The following is an 18848-nucleotide window of genomic DNA, read 5'->3' as shown; positions in this document are numbered from 1 at the left end:
AAGCTAAGAGCTACCAGGATTTCAACAATAGCTGAAAGCAATTAGTATCTTATGGAACTGATTTTTAAACAGCAGAAGACAACTTCAGCAAACAACTTCAGGAATAATTCAAAGGCTCAACCAGAAGAATGGTCTGTAACATAAATCTACATTCAAGATGCACACATGGCGACTACAAACCCGTGAAAATATACATGGTAGCTTATCTGCATATAGGCTGTCATTCATAATTTTATAACAAAGAAGCTAAAAATACACTTGACTAATATATTCCAAGTGGAATAGAGATAATTCCGTATGATTTTGGCAGTGCTTAAGAACCGAATATTCCTGTTTATTGCCAAAATTTAAATACCCTATATATTCCAAAAGTTCGTAACTTTTTTTTTAAATGGGGTCACCTCCATTTTATTCCCCTAGGTAAATGCAGCAGGGACAACAGATTGCAGTGTTCAAAGGCCCTTGGGAATAATGCTTTGAAACAACAGGTAAAATCTCTCTACTTGCTGAAGTAATGTAAGTGTATGCCAGGTTCTAGACCCTTTCAATTAGTTTTTTGGGGTTATTTTCTAGCTTTAAAGAATCTCTCTTTTTTTACCATTCAAGCACATTATCACCTATCCATGCAAAATGAGGCATTTTCTTTTTTCCTTTTTTACATCACCAGAGAAAGAGGGAAAGTAGCAACTGTTATTTTAGAAAAACTGCATTTTGTATTATTCTTTCATCATTCAGAATATAGTAAATGAGTAAAATTCTCTAAGGATATATCTTTATCTGGATTACAGGCTAGTTACAATTTTTTTAATCATTACTTTCTGAGGTCTAGTAAAATATGACTTTCTCACCTATCAAATAAAGCCAGAAGAGTTAATCTATCAAAATTGATACTAATCCAAAGCTTAGGCAGGATCCAAAAGCGATAGTACTGCTTGACTTTTTGAGCTGCTTCCTCTTGAGGTTGCATGTGGTCCTGAAGGTCAGGGCTCAGGTCAATATCTTGCTGCTCCAGGAGATCTGTATCCATGGTTAGCAGCCTGTTCAACCTGATCTGAGGAAGAGAAAGCTAAAAGAAAGTCAGTATTAATAACAGCTCATTTTTATTATATCACTGTATTCTACTGTGAACTGCTTTGGAGAAAATTGCTAGAATTATTTAGTTTCACTTTTGAGAAGTTTCCTTCTTAAACAGTATCAGTTCTCGGGCTTTTACTTACTTCTCCTGTCCTTATGGCAAATGAATAGCACCAACAGCAAGAATTATTTCCATACAACATAACTGCTTGGCTTTTTAGCATATGCCTTATTTCAAATGAAGTACGAACACGTCTTCCAAATACATTATCCCATTTACTCCAAAAACTTCAAATTTGAAGACAAGTAAACTGATATGTGAACAGGAATAAAGTATACCACAAAAATAATACAACACTGACTTTAAATAAACTGCAACACATTTCTTCAAGTTAACTAACCTGCATGCACACCCATGCTGAATGGTTGTTTCTGCAGGACAAAGCAATATATGCATGCATCAGTGGTCAAACTCATGACATTCAGAATACTGAGAGACAAACTAAAAAAAAACTCTGCCCTAACTACTTAAGTACTGTTTATCATCAACTATAATTCACTTATTTTGTAGTTTGTCACTCTAGAGTTCTTTTGAAATCGCAGTAGTAGCAACAACCAGAACATCCAAGAAGAGTGCCCCAAAGCTTAAAAATTTACTACAGTATGTATGTGCCATCTAACCTATTTTCTTAGTTTCATTAAGAGGCCAAGAGACATCTTAATGCGCTGCCCTTTATACCATCACATCATTAAACCATCATTTAATGAAGGAAAAAACTCTCAGTCTTTTCAGGCAAAGACTAAAATTTAAATAGTATCACCTTTAAGTGTGAACATTAAGATAATTGTAAAAAACCCTTGAACATCCAAACCCCTAGAAAGTTTAACATTCAATTTTTTTCTTCGATTTTTTTAATGACTCCTTAAAGCATTAATGTACTTTAACTTTGCTCAGCCACCTTTGCCTTCCTAGAAAAATACTAATAAAAACCACAAGCAGGAAACACTGCCTTCCTAAAGGCATTTCAAGAATACAAAACATACTATCCAAGATAAGCTGTGCCAAAAAACAGATGCTTTTTTGACAGCTTTTAAAAAATTTGGTTTCTGAAAAGGTAGAAGCACCATAATGTTCACCAATACTAATAATAAATTTCAGCAGAAAACTTCTATCAAGACACATGGGCTAAGCTTTTACAAGTATGAGTTTGCCTTAAGCAGAATCATTCCCTTCATGCTAGCAAACCAACAGCACAAGAGAGAAAATGGAGCCTCTTTTTAGAGGGCTACATTTTCAAGGGGGATGGTGAAAAGCAAATTCCTCTAGCAGACACCAGGTACAAAAAGCACATTCTTGATCAAAAGCACAGTCAGGCAAATGAAGGCCTTCTCTTCCTCTGCCAAATGCTGAATTCCTATTTCATTTTCCCTCTTGATTAGGTGATTAGGTATTTCAATGCACTTTGGTTTCCTAGTTTAAGGATCATGATCATAAGAATCATGACCTCTTGCACTAACCCAGCAATGTAAGACTTCAGAATTAATTAAGATTGCAGGTATGCCTGAACTTTACAATAATATAAAAGGCTTGAGATCACAAAACTGAAGAATTCTAAAGCTATTTATGGTATTTAACAGTGTACACTCTGCCTTTCTTCCCAGTCACTCCTGCATATGAATTAATTCTGTACAACAGATTCCAATAACAGATTTTTAAATTCCTTTCAGGGAAACTTCTGGAGTTTCTCTGGACAGAACAAGAAATTTATTCTTTCTGCTGACTGCTGACCTTAGCACAGAAGGAAGGCTCTGGCCAAGTTATTATCTCTGGAAACCCTTACAAGGTATCTCAGAACAATTTCCATGTGATTTAGAAAATAACTATGCTTTAGATCATAGAAAGCCAGTTAAATTTTAAACTACTATGCAGAAAGATGAATTTGTATGCATATATGAAGACACTGGAACAATACATACTTAATCTTCATCTAAACCCAGGCAAAAATTCTTCTTAAGAACAGAGAACTACCACACAAAATGGTTAATCAGTGCTATAAAATTTGAAAGCCTTCTGATTTTTTGCATGCTTTAAAAATAAAGATGAAAAACTTACTAGATCATGTGGATAAAAGCGAACTGAGGTAGAACTCGATACGTGAGAGTCCGTGTCACTATAAGAACAGGGGAAAGACTTCAGATTATAAAACTACATTTTATTTCAACAGGCCACTCTTAATTTTCTAGTGTCCCAAATTAATTTTGACTCCTTGCAAGTTCTAGCTAAAAATATTTAAGTTTTCCTTTCAATCATGTTTTAGATACAAGTATCCACTTAGTCTTGTGTATTATGGTAACTTCTGTAGCCACAGCAAATCAGGAAACTCTTTAACCTTGGTATAATTTTCTCAACACCTAGTCCCAGAGTTGTCCAACAAGGATTAGCATGATAGTAATTATTCCCCTTGGGGAAAAAAAAAAGAAAAAAGTTTTATAATCTGTTAGCTACTGACATGCAAACACACGTAACATCCCTAGAGCAACACAGAACCCTCTATGTGTTCACTTACAGAGTTTATGTTAATTCAGTACTGTTTTTACCAAGGTCCCCAGACTGCCCAAGATAGTACATACTTAACACAAGTATACTGCATTACTTAAATAGCTTCTGAAAAACAACTGTAAATAAAATTTAAGCCTCTGGTAAAGAAGAGCAAAATTACTTTGCAATTTCCATTCAACAGAGATGAGGAGAAATTTCTCTTACTGTACGGGGGTCCATATCCAACCACTGCTTTTTTCCCCAGTTTTGGATAGCTTTTGGATGTTTGTTTTCCATGTAAAATCACATGGCTGTAAGACTTGTATCAAATTTATGCAACTTTCCTTCAGTTCCTTGCCTTAAGATAAAAACATTCTTTGTTATCAATTTTACTTCACTAAAACCCAAGTATTCTCTAAAAATGAGATCTGATTATTTGGATGTGGCCAGTTTGTTTCTTCCATTAGTACATGTAACTTCGTAACAGCAGCCATCAGCAAAGCCATTGCATCTAGAACATGCAAGCAGTAGAAGGCAGGCATTGGCAGCTTTGTGCAAGGAAGACAGAACTTGGTCAAAGTTCAACTCTACAAAAGGCACTTGCACAATTTCACAAGATTTGAATATAGGAACTTCTATATCCATTGCTCTGTAATTCCAATAACTATTCCCCCTACACATAGTAGGAATCTGTGGCATTTTGCATGACAATAGCTTCACAGTGTTTCTATTTAGTGAAGCGGATTGCAGAGAGACAGGAGGTTTTGCATTGTTTTTCTTTCTTCTGCCTCCTGTCCAAGGGCATCTTTCCAACAGCAGACGAACTTTCCAGTCTATAGCTGGCTATTTCAGCTCCAAGTCAGATGTCAACCTCAGGCATGTTAACACTTCAATGTATTGTTTCATGCCATCTATGAACTTGAGAACAAATTTTATCAGTTTACATTTGCTTCACAATTGGAAGTTCATTTCTAAGCAAGTGAAAAGCCATTATGGTCAACAGCTACCTACTTTCCCAAAACCTGGTCTAAATCCTTAAAGGCTTTCTAAAGCCAATCAAAAATGCATGTCAAGTTGTTTATCTGGACATCTATTGCTTAAGCAATAGTAGTCTTTATTTTCTGAGCTTTATTTAAGTATCGAAAAAAAAACCAACAAAATCCACAATAAAACCTATGTAGTTAATGTCATCTTCTCATAAAAATCACTTGGGTTTCAAAAGTAAAAGTATATGGATAATATTCTGTATTTTATTTCCAGTAGTCCATACTAAATAACCTTTTAAAATTAAAATCAAGTATTTGGTTGCAGCAAGACAAGAATCATCACTCTTGACTGGCCTTCACACACACCAGATGTTCGATGCTCTTCTTGCAGCTGGCTCAAAGTTCACAAGTGACATGTCGCAGCCCCCTGTCTCGTAGAGCGTAGAACTGAACTTACCTGTTAAAGAAAAGGTCAAAAGCCAGTCAGAATTTCATGATGTTTCATCCCACTCATGGTAGTTTCTACTTCACTTACTACTGAGGTCAGTTTAGACATCTAAATTTACATCAGTGTCAAAATATAAAATATGATTACACATTAATGTGTCACCAATGCAGACAAGACATTAGCTACTCAACTCTCATACCATTTTATGTGACGCATATATAGTAAACTGCAGAACTGAACTGAATTTTAGGAGTCTGTATTTACAAGATGTCACCATCAACACAACAAAAGCACATTGTGAGCCTTTTCCCCCATCCCCTTAGAAGACTAGGCAAACAACTTGCCATGACCATCTTCAGTTCCTCCTCATCCCTCTCACCTGAAGTAGAGCAATCAGTAAATCCTTCATTATCAGCATTAAAGAAACATGACATTCAGCTAGAGATTCCTCAAGTGCCCCGAATAAAATTCTTTTGAGGCACATGTATCTATTTGAAAATAAACACAATGATTGAAAAAAAGTGGCTAGAGAAGCTTCCTAAGTTATACCTGTAGAAAACTTAAAAAAGGAATTGTAGGAATAGTTTACTCTGAGCCAGAAGCACATGCTTCAGTGTAAAAACAGAAGACTGAAAATGAACATCTCAGATAATCCATTTGGAGTTACTAGGAATCCATTAACCATGATCTCCTAAAGTTGTTATTAAAAACTTGCTGAATGAACAATATCAAGCTATTCCTAAATATGTAATTTGCAAAAAAAGCCAGATATTATAACTCCAATGATAAATTACCTTACAATGTGATGTTTTACAGTGCCCATCTCCCACAATAGCCTGATCAGAGAGAGAAGCATTGTAATTTCCCCTGAAGGCCAGGTTCAATATATTGAATTGAATGCAGGAAGCTGATTTTGAAATTGTCATCTCACATGAACTGTTCTGCCAACCTCTCCATCTCTTCTAGCTGAAACCCCTTCTTAAGCCATAATGCAAAGCATGCAATATTTTCAGATCTGCTTACACAAAACAAAAAAAAGAAATCCTACTCTGGAGCATCTGAAGGAAAAACTGCAACTCTCGCTGCACATCTTACACCCCTTTCTTCTTCTGTTGATATAGGATAACAAGCAGATCAAGGAGAAATGCCTAACAAGATCAGAGCTTTGAGCCTTTCTGCCTTCTGTAAGGGCATAACCTGTTTCTGATATTGTGGGGGATTTTTTTTTCTTAAACACACTATGATCCTGCTCAAACTCTCTTCAGACCCACAAACATTCATGTCCAATACAGATGTGCTTGAAAGTGAGAAGGTTAAACACCTCAAATTGGATGATTAAAACTAGTGACACTAAGGAAAGACACCAGTATGTTGAATATATCTTTATAAAGCTTTTTACCCTCAGAAGGTGCACTTCAGGCCAATTAGACCAATACCACATATGTGCTAAGACCAATTATTCTGTCAGGTACATAGTTTAGGAGTCACATACAGTGTGTGTCAGAGCTCATTAACACAACAGCTCTCAATATTTAATTATCTCTGCTATAGGCCTTTGTAGGGAAACACAGGTTGAAAGCTCACTTGTTAAAAGACTTTCTTCCTCAATAGTTAAGGTTTTAATTGAGTGCTTTAATTAATAACTTTTGGGTTTTCATGCATACTGTAGTAAACAGTTGTTACTATTTAGAATTTAAACTAGAGCAAGAAATTAGGAATCTTCCTTACCACAACTAATAACAAACCTTAAGTTACACATAAGGTCTCTTGACTGCATCAGTAAAAAACCAATTTCAACAGCAAACATGAAGGCATTAGAGAACACATTTCAGATTCTCGTCAGGACAAAATTACACATAAATTATGGAAAAAAAAATCATCTGGGCAAAAAGTCCTTAAGAATCCTTAGAATTAAACTTTCAGATTTTAAAATTAATGAAACTTTAGTCACAGAAGTTAGAATATGCTACTTTCAAGATAAATCTTTGAATCTGTCAAAATTTATAGCAGCAATACAAATACAGCTGTGGTGGGATAAAACAAACCCACTTAAAGTTAATAGAGAGGTAGCAAACAGACAGAACACTTAATTCCAGTTGTTTTTACACAAGCTGCAAAACAGGACACAGGTTTTACCATACTTGCAATTTACTCCCCTACTTTATATGGGCTTCCTTCAGTTAGCTGTCAAGACAGGCATGGCTTCTCAAGAAAACAAAGTTGCCTGCCCCTTTTTTTGTTTTCCTTTGATTTTTTGGTTTATTTTTTGTTTGTTTGGTTTGTTTGTTTTTAATGTAGTATGTTGGGGTTGGTTTGTTTGTTGTTGGCTTTTTTTCCCCAATCAAAAAGGCTCACTAGAAAAACCTCAACTCATCCAAAGTAGAAAAGATGACGGGACTGTTCAGTGCTACTGAGGATGCAAATCCTAGGGTATGACTGGATATCCTATAGCTGAGCTCTGAAGTCCCATCAAATAATTTTTAAACTGTGAGATAACAGCAGCTTCCTCACAGCACAGACTCAAATGAAGCTTCTCAATGCTCACAAGATTCAGTATCTATGGATACACCTAGCAGTTTTAGTTACCTTAGTCATTTTCTGTCCCTCCCATTCCTAGCTCTCCCACAGTGCTCTGAAGAAGCTTAACATTTTCCCTTTCTCCTCTGAGGACTGTTATTATGAACAAATAGCAGACTCAAAAGTTTACTTTACAAATGAAGAAATACAGCCAATAGCATCTTTATCCACTGAACAGAAATGCTTGTAACTCACCTCAGCCCCCAAAGTGAGGGCTGTGAATTCTTAGCAAATTAAAGTCCCCAAACAATATTCTATTTGGATCAGGCTACAGAAATAACAAAACAAATTCATGCATACTCAGGCACACAAATCCAAAATGCATCTTCGTTCTGACAAGAAAAGACAAATGCACTTCCTTTGAAACAAGTTTTCTTGTTTCAAAAGACAAATATCTCATCACCAAGTCCAGAGACAATCACACGAGAGTTCATGTATTAACTGGTGTAGCCACAGTTACAGGAATCAATGAGAGCACAGGCTGAAGAGCTTACACAGATGAAACCTGGAAGACAGCCACTCAGGATCCAAATAAAATGGTGTTCTGATGGTTTCTTCAGCTAAGTTACTTTCAGCATATTTCCTACTTTTCCATCTAATAAAGACTACTTTGTTTCAAACCTCTCAAACTAGTTCTGAATGTTGCTAACAGCTGACATGGTGAAGTCTGCATCATCATTAGATGAAGATACAGCCATCTACTACTTGTAGCAATAGTTTTGAAATCCTAGTCAGCCAACCCAAAGCCATCAGAACTGGAATACCATGTAGCACGCAAAGCGCTATCATGTCCCAAGGTCAGAATTTTACCTTCAGCTGCAGTATGAAAACTTAAGAGTTTTCGGTTAGAACTTCTAAGTTATTGTATTTGACAGACTTCATATAGAAACAAAAAATTACAAACTATGCAGAATTCTACAGACTACAACAGGGGTATCTTCCATAGGAAGAATGGGAAAGTATTTTCTACCTGTAAGCTTTGAAAATACTCCCCCATCTGTCCCAAATAAATTACGCCTACTTCATTATAAAAAAGCATTGAGGAACTGATTCTAAATTGGTTTTAATCAAATAAGTAATCAGTAATTTAATTAGTTTTAATGAAATCAGTAATAATTTATCTTTAGAGAAAATGTTTTTGTCTTTAAGACCATCCAACTGCTTTTATCAGTTAAAATACTTCAATAAATCTGAAAGATTATTGCTTGCATAAAAGTGACACAATCCAAAGCTCAGCACGGCAGGGTAATTGTATTGTAGAACCGCAGATGACCAGTTTTCTTTAATTGCAATCCCAGTATTCCTTAGATTAAAAATAAAAATAAAATAAATAATGAGCTAGCTGAGGACAAGAGGCTGTTATTTCATCCCAGTTTCAGAAACAGGGCATCTGTTCTAGTGACTCAATACATGACAAATGCACTAACTACCTGACAAATTCTAAACACCTACAGCCCTCACTGCAAGGACTGAAGTCCCACACTTCACCTATGTGTCTCAAGAATCAGTTATCACTGAGAATAAAAGACACTAGCACTGCCACACTGTTCTCTGAAGACTGTCATTCACTTCAAGTCACAGTATACATTTTGTTGCTTGCTGGACTCCTATTATATTAATTTTGCCTATAAGCATGGCTCTTGGCTTGCCACCTTTCCTTTCTGTCCTGCATTCCTCCTATTATTAGTTTCATGCTTACTGCTTCACAGTAAGCTTCTTTTCCATCAAGTTCCTTCCCCACACCCCTCATAAAATAGCAATGTAATTAATAGAAATCTTTCTACTTCAAGCCTGGAAGACTAAAGATAACTCCTCAAAACACCTCTTGCCTTATTCTCAGGAGAATGTCCAGTTGAAGACAACCATACAGTTACCAGATTGGATGTAGGACAGGCATGATAGACTAAGGGTCACCCTTTGTAAAATAAGCCACAGGAATCAAGTTGACACAAACCTTTAAAACAAACAAAAAAATTAACATTGTGCATCTTGTTAAAAACGGCAGCTTGACATCCAACATCTAAGTGGAGAAAGAATAGAAGCAGACACTGCATTGGTGTACAAAAAAAAAACAGAGGTCCTAAATGTGGGGCCTCTTAATGTAAATTAACACATGCCCTGTTTGTCTTCCAGAAAAACTGGAAAACACTAACAGAATTTCATTAAGAAAGTAATTTCTCACATGCACTGTACAGAGACACATAGTATCTGCTGCATGTCACTGGTACCTCCTATGGAAATCAGGTTTTGTTTCCTTATCTTTTCCCCAGCCTCTATTTTTTACCCTGGGCAGTTGCAGTGATTTCTACAGTGACAAGAAATTAGCTGTATTGCCTGCATTGCTTTGATCACATCAGAGTAAAAGTTAAGAAAACTGAAAACTGCTACCCTCCACCACCTCCAAGTCACACACAATCTACAGTAATGTGTCATCTTTCACTGTGAGGTTTTTTGGACAACACAGCAAAAACAGCCTTAGACTTAAGGGAAACAGCAAGAGTGTTCATCCCTGACTGACAATAACAAAAAATTCCAGCCCAAAACAAAACCCCAAAAAGCCACATACCAGTTACAAGGAAAGATACTCTTGTCAAGCCTGATAATGGAATCATGCCTGTGAAAGTCTGCACCATTTCACCAACTACTTTACCAAAAGATAGTACCTGTCACACAAAGCCTGCTACACAAACTAGAAAATTTTCCTAAAGCAGTAAAACCAGATGTTGCCTGGAATGGCTGCTTGCACTCATGGAAGGTTTCTAAACAGATGCTCAAAACTTCAAATCAGAAATAAATGCCTACTAACATCATATGTCTAACTGATCAGACCCTGGAAGTTTAGTGCCTCCCAAATGCAATGTGCTGCACCTGTAAATATGAACACAGTACAGACAAAATTTCAGCAGAATTCAGCTATACAGATTTCTGAATATGTTCCAATGTACACCAAGTGCAAGGAATATGCCTTTTTAGAGAGCCTGAAAATAATGCTGAATGTCTTAAGTGTCCACTTTGATTACTATAACACAGTATAAATTCTTAAGTAACTCAGACTTACCTAGATTGTGTATTAAATCTTGAATTCTATAAAACTTGACTTTCCTTTTTAGGTTAAAAAAGAACCAAATCCTTAAATACAGTAATGGTAGCTTTAAGGATAATTCTCAACATTAACCTTGGACAGATACAGCTTGTAGTCCTGAATTTCAGAGTTATATTCAAATACTTCGAACAAGAGTCCACATTATATAAAGAAATTTGCACTTTTGTTTGATAAGCTTTCAAACTTCACAGACACATACAAGACTTGAGATAGAAGTTTCAAATCTTCTATCTAGTAGAGCCACAATCAGATTGTGTATATCACATCTGTTAAGTTTCATAAGACATCTCAGAGATTGACAGGGATGTTTTTAATTTTGCTTATATTCAATGTTTCCTTATACTGCAGCTAGATGGTACAGATGAATGGCAACTTGTTAGCCAAATTCATATTTATAGGGATATCGCAGCCTGACAACTCTAAGTCTTCCCCACTAGTGGAATTACATGATAATTCACTTATCTTTCAGCATAGTATGGAATGAAACAAATGTTTTGTCAGTGTTCTGAGCTAACCTATACTTTTAGGTTACTACAGCTGACAGATACTCAAAATACTGTCACTAATAACTGTCAGTTCTAAGTATACCCATTTTAATAATTTGAAGAAGAATTCCATATTAATACTGAAGTCATCAGTAATTCAGGCCATTAACAGAAAGTTGCCAAGATCCCTGCAGGAGCTTTACCACATCTGCCCCCAAGTTACTGTGCCACAGGAGACCAGTCACTTCTTCTGATCATCTTAGCTTCCTTCTCCCTAGCATTTTTATTAGCTACACAGAAGTTATAAAATAGTTAAGAATACTACATAAAATAAAACCATGAAGAACTAAGGGGCACTGTAAGGTTCCATGAAATCATGATATTTGATGTAAGAAAGAGTCCAGATTTTCTTCCAATCTCAAGCTCCTAAATTAAAGTGTAGAGAAAAAATAAAGTACTCATTCACACAATGATTTTTTTTTGGTTGAACAGCAGCTAAGCAAGACTTATCTGAAAAAAAAATAAAACAAAAATCAAGATTTCCTAGGAACTGTAACATTTTTTTTTCCAGAAACCAGAGGATCCCCAAAGTTGGTCACAATCTCTGCTCAACTACCTGTGACAATGCAAAAACACTTATGCATTACACGTGTTACATCATTCAAGTCATGAAAGCTCTCACAGCATCACTACTCGTATCTATGCATCCTCAGAGTATTTATCATTGAGCATTTGTTAAAGAAAGTTCCTGGAAAGGTGACTATGAAAGGCAAGGAATTTATGAGCAATATGGCTTCCTAAGAAACACAGCTGCAAGATTCAACATCAGAGCTAAGCTCAGCTGCCTTTCCCCGCGTTATTACCAACACATGTGCCGCATTACAACTTCCATGTCACCAAGGTTACATAAGGCCTGCATACCAAGTTCATCGTGCAAACTGCTACCACCTACAGCAGATGCAGCGGCATGTGATGCTTCTAAGTGGACACTCCCATTTCTCACCAGCAAGGAGGCGCTAGCGCAGAGCACAGCTGCCTGCGAAGGGGAGCGGGACTGCACTCTGACCTGGGAGGAGGGCTGCTGGCTTTGCTGACCATCTTGAAGGCTACAAGAAAAGACGGATTGGGGACACATTACCGGGAAGAAGAGAAAGATAGCTAGAAGTGAAGCAAAACAAGACTTTAAAGAGGAAAACTTGCAGGAGTATAGCATTAAGAACCCACTTACGAGGGTTAGGATAACCCATGAATTCCATATCACAGTATTTGGACACTAGTTACATCAGTAATCTAGAGATACAGTTCTTATCTTACTTCTTAAAAGCAGTACTGCTAACATCTCCCCAAGTCACCATAAAGTTGTATACTCTTTCAAGCCTTAATTTGTGGGAGGTAAAGCAAATTACTGGTTCTTAGTCAAACTGTAGACTAACCTGAAGTATCACCAACACACAACAGTGACTATCCCAGTCTTCTCATGGTAGTTAGAGACTTTTTTGCTCATTTAGCCAACCTGATCAGCTATTTAATTGGCTTTGGTTTTTTTTGTCACAATAACATCACCTTCTTATTACTAACCTGCACTCTAACTAGAGTCTTTAAGCTTTACCAGCAGCCACAAACTACTACCACAGACCTCGTAGATGACTGTAGTTAAAGCATTTGAATTCAGAAGCCTATAGAATGTTTATAATAAATCATTAATTGGCAGAAGTTTTAAGTCTATTTGAAGTTATTTTGACAACACAGCAAGAACTTCATTAATCAGTATTACTACTGCAAAGAAGTTATTCTATACTCACACATACTTGCACCTAAAAAACAGGTTTTAAAAGCCAGCTTGGGCTCCAGAAAATGTGTAAGTTCATAGCCACATGGATTGACAATGCTTGAAAATGTTAGTTCTTCTCTTCACAGCCTTCTCATTGCAAACCTATTTTACAGAGCTATTTTTTAATAGCTTAATATTAAACATGGCTAAGTATCTGAAAATATGACACACTTATCTATATCACATCCTACTTTGCAAGACTAGGGTTTTTTTTAATCCATTTTGTGCAATTTACACACTGTGCATGTCACAGTCAGTAGCTGTGGGACACAATGAAATTAAGAAATTTTTTAGACAAAAGAATTTACACTTTAAAAAGACCATGGAAAATATCTTAAACACTTTTCAAAAGAGTATCATCTGGTGCTTTTAAGATGTCACTATTTACAGCTTGGTGCTACAATTGCAAGCGAGGCAACTGAGAAAGTAAGAGCATACTAAGCACCGAGGTGTTACATCTCATGTACTTGCTTTCCAACAATATTTTCTAGAACATCCACTTTTCATCTACTGGAAAACAAAAGGATTTAAGAACAGGTCTTCAGAAAAGCTCATGCAAAATAAAGCAGGCATGCACACTGCTCGTTAAGTAAAAAAATGCAATTCATTATTTATTCTATTATAACAGATCTTAATCTGAACTTTAAATTCAGTGGTTTGCTGCTGTATGCATGGCTCTCAGTAAGCTGCATGGCTCTCAGTAAGCTACATGGCAACAAAAGCCCTAAGGAAGCTCATATATGTGGCCAGCCTTCATAGTGTCCCTCCAGTATTATCAGCAACACCAAAACAATGCTAAACAATACTGTTTTCCCTTTAGTAGCTATGTATCAAAAGGTATACTCAAAGTTGCCCTTTCAGTGGTTATCCATCTGTCACAACAACAAACCCAAAACAGGCATTGCACTGATTTGTAAAAGATAAATCCTCTGCCTGATTAGTTAATTATAAAACTAAAATTCTGCTTTGGACAATCACTTAACAGATAGTCCTCATATCAGACACACATGCATACATCATTGACTACATAGGATGCATACTTAAGTACCCAAAACACTGTTGACATGTAGGCAGGACAGAAGCAGGGGTGGTTGGTTGTTTTGGGGTGGGTTTCGATCTTGTTTTGTTTTTTAAGTTGCCCAGCAAAGAACTCCTGTGTCTAATTTGGCATCAGAACAGCAGAATTTACTAGATCAGGTTTTACTTAAGTGTCTACCATTGCCAAACATTCATGCATATAATACCATTGTTTCTTTTACTAAACATTCCACAGGGGAAATGAAAATTAATAGTAATAATGGGTAGGAAATATTTATAAAAGCAAAAATTAGGTTGAACTCCACAGGTTCTAAAGTAATATCCTCACAACATCCAATATTATGCCAGAGTTAGAGATTAGGAGATTAAAGTTTTGCTGGCAATACAAAAGGAGCAATATTAAGGCAACAAAATATGGGTGAATCTAATGCTGTTAGAAGTTTAACATCTGAAAGCACATGGATTAGCGATATTAGGAACTAGACTGAGGCAGCTCACCACTAGCATATACAAGTAATGCCAGTACAGTTGCAGTGATACTTGGTTACAGCTGGGGAAAAACAAAAACACAAAAAAAACAGTAAGAAAACCCCTCTTTTTCTGTATTTCATCAGATTTCTTCCTTATGCACATTATTCTAATCTTTCAGGGTTTCTTCCTCCAGCAACACATAGAATTTACACTAAAATTAGGCTACCCATATAAAGAAAAGCTTTCACACTACTCAGCCAGAAATCAAACAGTATATATACAACATTTCAGGTATATTCCACAGTTGGTAGTTTATTGGTAGTTTAAGTGGAATTTATGTCAAACAAATCTGAAAGCACTGTGGTGCCTGGCTGGACTACATCAATTTAACTCTACTCTAAAGGACAGATATTTAGCATCACAAACAATGCTTTGAGAAAACTGACCTCAATAAGTATTCAATACTGAGCATATGTTTACAATACATGTATATTTATTAATGTGCCATTATGTCAGAGAAAGTTTTCTTTGGATTTTTATATGTAGAAAGTAAAAAATTTAGATAACCAGAAGATACATAGAGAAAATACAAGTATTTGATCCACTCTTTCACCCTTGCACATCTTGTCTGATTAAAAAGTTGCTTTCATCACTTCAGTTTCCTCATGAACTCACAATGAAGTCCAGTTTAAGCCACAGGAACCCTAATGACTGCAGTAGTGTGTAAAAAATAAGGCAGCTGTAAGCCTCAGTTTAAAACAGTCTGTTATTTAAAACGGTCCTTTATTTACCCTACTCCCTACCTATGAGCAAGAAAACTCATTGTTTTCAGCCTAATGCACAGTTCAGGATCTATGATTTGTCTGCACAGGCTCTTATGAATGAATACCCAAAATTATACTACTACTACCCTGCTTTAATAAAAAAAAAAAACAAAAACCCACAAACAAAACCCCACCTCCGAACAAAAAAAAAATCACCCACGAAAAACATCAGAAACAAGTTTAACAGAGAATAAGCAAGTGATCTAAGAGAATGCATAGTTTTGGCATCCTGCACCACAAAGTAAATCACTAACTTGAAGTTGAACAAGCCAGGTTCAGCAACACGACCAAATTATGTGAATCAATGTGACTGCTGCTATATACTGCGCTATCTACTAGAACCACAGCTAAGTAGTTTAGTAGTTTCAGTACTTGATGTGGCAGAAGTAAACCTTTCATTTGTTTAATTTTAGGCATCATTCTTGCAATCCTCCTGCCTGAGGAAATCTTACAAAGTTAGTCCTTTGTTATTTCAGTGGTGACACAGAAATGGCACAATTCCTTACCCATCCCCTATTATAAAGTATTTTTTTTATTTGCTCAGTTTCTATAGCTTTTTCTAGTAAGAAAAATTATGCTAGTATTCCTGAAACATAAAGACAGACTGCTCCTATTTATTAAAGATAGCTTAACATATGAAAAGGTCATTAAGAATACACAACACATACAATTATTCCTTTGTATTCATCATATAACTGGAAGAAGAATTATTTTGATATATTGTGGGGGGGATGTTCCTTCTTCTACAGGTATTGCTCTGCTAGCCAGATCCTCTAACACTGTGGGCAACCACAGGACTGAAAGATTTAAAAAGCAAACTTAACTTACTGTGGCTGCTCCTTCTACTGCTGTCAAGCTGACAGACCAGAGCTGCTGTATGTAGCATATAACTAGGCTTAGTATTGTTAACAAATGTGCCAGTGAAGGTTGGGACTCCTGGGATACACGTATACAGTATATTTTATGCATCTCTAAGGCCTGCAAAGTGCCACATGACTAAATTTTACACTGTGCACTCTATAGCAAAGGCATCACTATTAATCTTCATTATGTCCCTTCTGCTGTAAGAAGCTGCAGGATAGTCATACAACAGTTCACCTTTATTTTAGATTTGGAACCTCTGCAGAAGCACTTTAGCTCCTTATAATGTTCTGCTTTTGTTATCACACTTCTCTCCACTATCTACAGATGTGAAAAGTGATTACAGTCCTAGTCCCCAGTGCATACTTTCTTAAAGAAAAGAAAACCAAAAGGAGGAGAGGTGAATAATATTTTCTTGGGTATTTCTTCCTTGCTTGAAAGTAAAAGTTTCTGAAGTTTTGATGAAAAACACTGAATCTAGGTTTGTTAGCATTAGTTCTTTTTGTTATCCATCTGAAATCAGCTGTAACATGTTAGAGACTGGCTATCCTGCTCATTTTGAAAATAGTGCCACATATACATGCAAAATTCAACAAGCCCACAGTGACATGCAGTGACAGCTCAAGGAGGTTATGGTGGGGAAGGAAGTAAAAAGTGTGTTGCTGGCAACACTGGTGGGTATGGGGAGAAGTGGTCTGCTGCATGCATGCTAAATATGGTGGAACATTTAGATACCCTACCTGAGGGGTGATCCGATGAGCAATGTAGGAGGGGTAGGGTTACTCCCTGCATTGTGCCGGCGTCGTACTGCCTGACGCCTAAATGTGCTGCGTTCACGACGAAATGTGACAGTCTCCTCGCTGGCTTGTGCTGCTGCATCAAGACAGACTTTAGGTCAAATAAGAACCCATCCTAATTACGTACACAGTAACTTAAGACTCCTTCCTTCCCCCTGACCCTCCCCAAGTTAATGAACTTGACTTGCAACAACAGAAGTAGCTTAGACACTATTTGAATAACCTGACTCAAGGCAGGATCACAACACACAATTATTAATAAGAATCTGGATGGTTGGGGGGTGAGGTGTGTTCTTGAGTTTACAGTTCATTTCCCTCCTACCCCACATCCAAATAGGTTGCAAAAAAGTTAGATATCCCAAATCTCTTCCATTTACACAAGGCAGGAAGAGACAAGACTAACATCACCTCTATCTCATTTAATAGATAATTAACAGAGAAGCCTAAAGGACAAGAAAGGTTGTCTGCCACTCCTCACCATAATATTCTCTCCTCAATTTTACAATTTCTGCCAAGCAGGTAGCACTGACGTTAACCTCATAAAACCTCCTCAGGGGACAAAACAGAGTTGCTTTTTCCTTTTTCCTCATATGCACCAAGGGATACGTATTGGTCATTTTAGACTAAGTTACACTATTATTTGGAGGAGCAGGGGGTTGTGATTAAGTGAGAGAACAACTTTTGCAAGCATTTGTAGTTTTGTTATTTCAACTCCCCAGCCACAAAGAAATGCTTTTGTCAACTTATAAAGCAACACTGTAAAACATTTGCATGTACTCCAGGGAGTCCAAAATTTTTCCACAGATTGACCCAAGAAATCTATGTGTGTTCCCTAAACTTCACAGTCTGAGCAACTTCAGCTCTGTACCGCTTCATGGTGTGTCTACAATCAGAGTCTTCCTCCTGAACCAAGGAAGCTACTACCCAATTTGAACGCAGAGCACTGGAGAGCTCAAATGAATGGGTCAGAGAAAATAGGTTTTGGCAGGCAAGTGAAGTAAGAGGATAAGGGAAGGGGAAAAATAAACAAAAAAAAAACAAAAAACAACCAAACCACACTTGACATGAAATCAGTGCAAAAGTAGAATCGCAATCTTGAAGTGGAAGTCACAACTTGGTAGCCAAGAAGCCTGTTACTAGGGTGAGAAAACTAAGGACTGTGTCAAGCCAAAATAAAAAAAAACTAAAACACAAAGCAGCAATTATTTTTTTTATGGCACAAAGACCACAGGCAGAGTGATCCATGTTTGCTTTTCAAGTTACAATATTCCTATTATTAAGCTTTCAAAACTTACCAGCAAAGACTAATGCTGGTCTACAGGGAATAGCAACCTATAGCAACCTACTACTGCTGCTATGTATTACTGCCATTGCTCAGAAAATAAAGGCTGCATGGAAGAAGAGTAATTCCACCCATGAAACAGAGGTTATCAGGTGAATACTGCATATGAAACGTCAAACCATAGTTTGCTTTAAGAGCTAAGAAGCTACATGAAGACCAATATTGCACTTTAAGACCAATGTTAAATTTATAAGCACTTCATTACCAAAACAGCAAAAGTTAAGGACACCCTGAATTCAATCCTCTTTTCTGGAAAACTCTGGGATAGCACACTTTCTCCTTACTCCAACAACTGTTTTTGTTATTCTAAGAAAGAGTAGATGATAATTCTCTTTCAGTGCATTTCAGGAAGAAATAAAGACATTTCTCTTGTGCTTCAGTATACAGCTTTTTATGCTTTGTTTTAATACACAACCTAACCTGATTTCTTCAAGGATTTCTTTATAGCTCTCGTATTTAAAGTACTGGGAAA

The 18848-nt window shown here is 36.7% G+C and overlaps 1 protein-coding gene across 12 annotated transcripts in view; it reads right to left on the bottom strand.

The window, feature by feature from the left end:
* Positions 1-18848, bottom strand: part of PCNX1 (pecanex 1) — an 86867-nt gene that overhangs the window by 37308 nt on the left and 30711 nt on the right. For 5 of the 12 annotated variants that reach the window (XR_009744962.1, XM_061462652.1, XM_061462643.1 and 2 more), the window contains exons 7-11: positions 16978-17110; positions 12134-12318; positions 4966-5056; positions 3188-3245; positions 849-1066 (exon numbers count right to left, since the gene is read on the bottom strand). Coding sequence is in view for 11 of the 12 variants with exons in the window: in XM_061462652.1 (XP_061318636.1) it covers positions 849-1066; positions 3188-3245; positions 4966-5056; positions 12134-12318; positions 16978-17110 (685 nt within the window). In the remaining variant the exon portion in view is untranslated. The remainder of the gene's footprint in view (positions 1-848; positions 1067-3187; positions 3246-4965; positions 5057-12133; positions 12319-16977; positions 17111-18848) is intronic. The other 7 variants (XM_061462648.1, XM_061462654.1, XM_061462645.1 and 4 more) reach the window with 6 other exon arrangements.

Source organism: Pezoporus flaviventris, unplaced genomic scaffold (assembly GCF_033815535.1).
Source record: "Pezoporus flaviventris isolate CSIRO_AGI_PZ_B2104156 unplaced genomic scaffold, CSIRO_AGI_Pfla_v1 ptg000035l, whole genome shotgun sequence".
NCBI lineage: Eukaryota > Metazoa > Chordata > Aves > Psittaciformes > Psittacidae > Pezoporus > Pezoporus flaviventris.
The sequence above is the reverse complement of the archived record's forward strand: the minus strand, read 5'-3'. Positions and strand labels throughout refer to the sequence as shown.